At 63.7% G+C, this 3,205-nt stretch overlaps 1 protein-coding gene across 1 annotated transcript in view; it reads right to left on the bottom strand.

Annotated features, from left to right (window-relative positions):
* Positions 1 to 126: 126 nt before the first annotated feature.
* The window catches only part of CCDC37 (coiled-coil domain containing 37), an 18,647-nt gene continuing 15,568 nt past the window's right edge, over positions 127 to 3,205 (bottom strand). Inside the window, exons 13-15 of the mRNA XM_012732078.1 lie at positions 2,235 to 2,440; positions 1,374 to 1,467; positions 127 to 539 (exon numbers count right to left, since the gene is read on the bottom strand). Coding sequence (XP_012587532.1) covers positions 426 to 539; positions 1,374 to 1,467; positions 2,235 to 2,440 — 414 coding nt within the window. The 3' untranslated portion in view covers positions 127 to 425. The remainder of the gene's footprint in view (positions 540 to 1,373; positions 1,468 to 2,234; positions 2,441 to 3,205) is intronic.

Below are 3,205 nucleotides of genomic sequence, written 5' to 3'. Positions count from 1 at the left end.
GACGGCTTTACTTCGCTCAGCTTTACTTCAGGGCACTGCCTGTTTGGTGTTGAAGTCACTTCCCCTCCCGTCAGTAGTAGCCACTCCTCGTCCTGGCTTGCTGCCTGCTTTTCTTATCTTTGTGTTGGGGCTGACCCTACCTTGCACCCCAGTGTGGAACTGGCTTCTGCTAGCAGAGCGCCCCGAGGGCTTGTTCCTCAAGCATGTGCTTAGGGCTCAGCATTAAAAGGGGAAGCTGACCTTGGGAGCTGTGTCTGCTCCAGCAGGCCTGCGAGACACCCGAGAGATAACGGAGTTTATTCTGCACAGTCAGAGGCCCGCAGCAGAGCCTGCGAGGGCGGCGCCAGGCCCACCGGGCCTGACCCAGCCCCGTCCCGCTCCTGCTGCCCGCCGCTGTGCTGCTAGCCAGGCCGGCGCCCCCAGGCCTAGGTGAAGAAAAACAGCTGCTCCTCCTCTTCCTTGTTTATCATGGCGGGCTCGACCTTCTCCTTGGTTTTCGAGGCTGGAGGCCGAGAGCGACACACCAGCCTTCGGCCTCTCTGTGGAGGAAGCGAACTCGGTGAGCCTCGTCTGGCTGCCTCATCACGCCCGAGAGCTGCCAGACGCCCGGAGGCCAGCGCCCTGCGCTGAGCGTGCTGGTAGGTGGAGAGCCGGGCTGTGTGGCACCAGCCCAGCCCCTCTGGTCACTCCAGGTCGGCTGGCAGGCTGAGGGCGGGAGTGCCGGTCCTGGACACCCCCTGGTGTGTGTCTAGCAAGTACAGAGCCTGTTCCCTGGGATGCCAGCCCCAAGGTGTATGTGGGCAGAGGGGGAGGCGTCTGGAAACAGACCAAGGTCAGAGGAGACCCTGCCGTGTTCACCCCTCAGCAGCATTGCGGAGCGTGCCTGTCTGTTCCCGAGGAAGCCCGCAGGCCTCACCTGTCCCCTGGGCCCCCTGGGCACCACCGCCCCTGTTGCCAGAGCCTGTAGGCTCATCCTCATTCTCCATGTTTGGGGCCCTGGGCACTAGCAGTCGGGGGCCCCTGGTGACGGGCGATGAGCTTGGCTTAGGGTCTGGCTGGACTGTAGATGGGGTGGTGGGGCCCCAAAAAGCTGAGCTGCTGGTCCCAGCTCTGAAAGACCGCACCTTGCAGGGTGGGGAGGGCACAGCCAGACCAGTGACTGACCAGGCACCTGTGCTGGAGGCTGGCGGCCCTAAGGAAGACTCCTCGAGGACACAGGTCGGCGAGGAGCTTAGCCCAAGGGTGACAGCTCCGGGACAGGGAGACCCTGCTGTTCCTGACCTTGCTCTGGCAGCCAGGCCCCCAGAGCCTCGGCACCACCAGGGGGTGAGCCAGCAGGCTTGGCTTTCAGTCCTCGGGGCCGTCCAGCCTACCTTTTTCTTGATCTCGGCCTGGACACGGGCCCGGGCCCGCTGTAGACGCTCCTCTTGAAGGATCTTCTGCAGCCTCAGCTTCTCATCCCGGATTCTGCGTGACGGGCAACAAGAGACTGATTAAGGACTGGAGGGGCCTGGGGAGTCACCACACCGCCCTCAGCCGCCCTCAGCCGGGCCCTGGCTCCATCGTGCAAGAAAACTCCCCTACTCACTCCACGCTTCCCTGCCACGCCAGGGCCTTGCTGCTGCCCTGCCTCTGGGGCTGCCGCTCTGAGGCCGCGACACGTGGCCCCTGCTGCCACTCCCACAGCCATGGCCACGTGTCCTTCCTTTCTGTGCTTGGGCCCTTTGCCCTGTGCTTGGGGGAGGCTCTTTGCAGATGCCTCACCGTGAACCGGCGGCCTCGGGCCGGAAGACTCACCTGTGTCCCGCCAGCCTGGGGACTCCCCTGGGCTCCCCTCAGAGTGTGCCCCATGTCTGGTATTCTGGCACTGCCCGGCACCCGCTCCTGCCACTACATCCTGGGCTTCCTGAGGCTCTGACCTTCCTCCCTTGGCCTCTGGCAGTGCCAGCCTCCCCCTCCAGCCTGGCTGCCCAAATGGCTATTGCTGTCCTTTGTGCTGGGGGCCTGGGCTGTGCTGGCCACACTCTCACTGAGCACAGTAGCTCCTGAGTACACATCACCTGCTTCAGAAGAGCTCACTAGAGCTCATTAGAGCTGAATTTGGTGACTCCTGTGGGTCCCCGCAGCCCCAGCTCCTGTCTCACAGCAGGGGGCTTTTCGAGGGCTGGCGGCTCTGACCTAGAGCAGAACTTGACGTGGGGGGAGCCGGGGCCCCCCGCTGTGAGGCGGCTCACCGTTTGCGCCGCTCCTTCTCCTTGGCCTTCTCGGCCTCCTCCACCTTGTACTGAGGCATGCGCTCCAGGTTCTCGAGCAGCTCGTCCAGCTGGTGCTCGATGACGGTCAGCATCTGCACTGTGCCCAGGTTGGGGTCCTGCCGGGCGCCCATGCATTGCTGGTACACTGACAGCACCTTCCGGTTCAGGCTCTCCAGCAGCTTGTCCTGTGAGGCGGGCAGGCCTCCAGCGGGGTCACGGCCCAGGCCTGGCCTGCGGCCCAGGGTCATTGCTGGGACAGCTCAGGGATCAGGGGTGCGAGCAACTTGGACACCTGGACGTGGCGGGGCTAGAGCTACCGGGTGCCTTTGCCTTCTGCGGTCAGCCAGGTCCCGGGTTCTCGCCCCTGGTGAGGCTCATGCCTGCACCTTGATGTGCCACTAGTGATGCCCAGTCCCTCCTACAGGGCGCCCTCCCCACCCCTCACCTCTGTACTGGCCTTGGCTCCCCCAAAGAGCCAGCTTTCTATGGACAGATGAACCCCCTCTCTGACCTGTCCTGACAGTCAGAAGCATGTAACACAGCCTGTTGCCCAAGTGGGCATGAGTATAAAGGCAGCAGCAGGTGAAAAGCTGCAGGCCGGGCAGCCAGTGTCCAGTGGCGCCCAGCATGGGCCGAGACACACCGCCTGCCGGGCCTGGTGCCTGCCGCACAGTATTCCTCATCAGGCATTTCAGTGAAGTAGAAAGGCAGGTCCACACACATGCCCGGGAGATGCCACAGCATCCCTGATCTGCCCCCTCAGAATTCTCAGCCTCCCACCCTGGCTTGGGGGTTGCCTTTCTCCCACACAGGTTCCCTGGACACTGGGGGTTAAGAACAGAAGGAGGCTGCCCATGCAGACACACAGGCCAGCCTTGGGGAACAAGAGGCTCGAGGGGGGTGCCCGGGCACATGGAGCCTAGAAAGTGAAGAGAGCCACGCTCCCCCCC

Source organism: Condylura cristata, unplaced genomic scaffold (genome assembly GCF_000260355.1).
Source record: "Condylura cristata isolate star-nosed mole 26May11 unplaced genomic scaffold, ConCri1.0 scaffold00033, whole genome shotgun sequence".
Classification (NCBI taxonomy): Eukaryota; Metazoa; Chordata; class Mammalia; order Eulipotyphla; family Talpidae; genus Condylura; species Condylura cristata.
The sequence above is the reverse complement of the archived record's forward strand: the minus strand, read 5'-3'. Positions and strand labels throughout refer to the sequence as shown.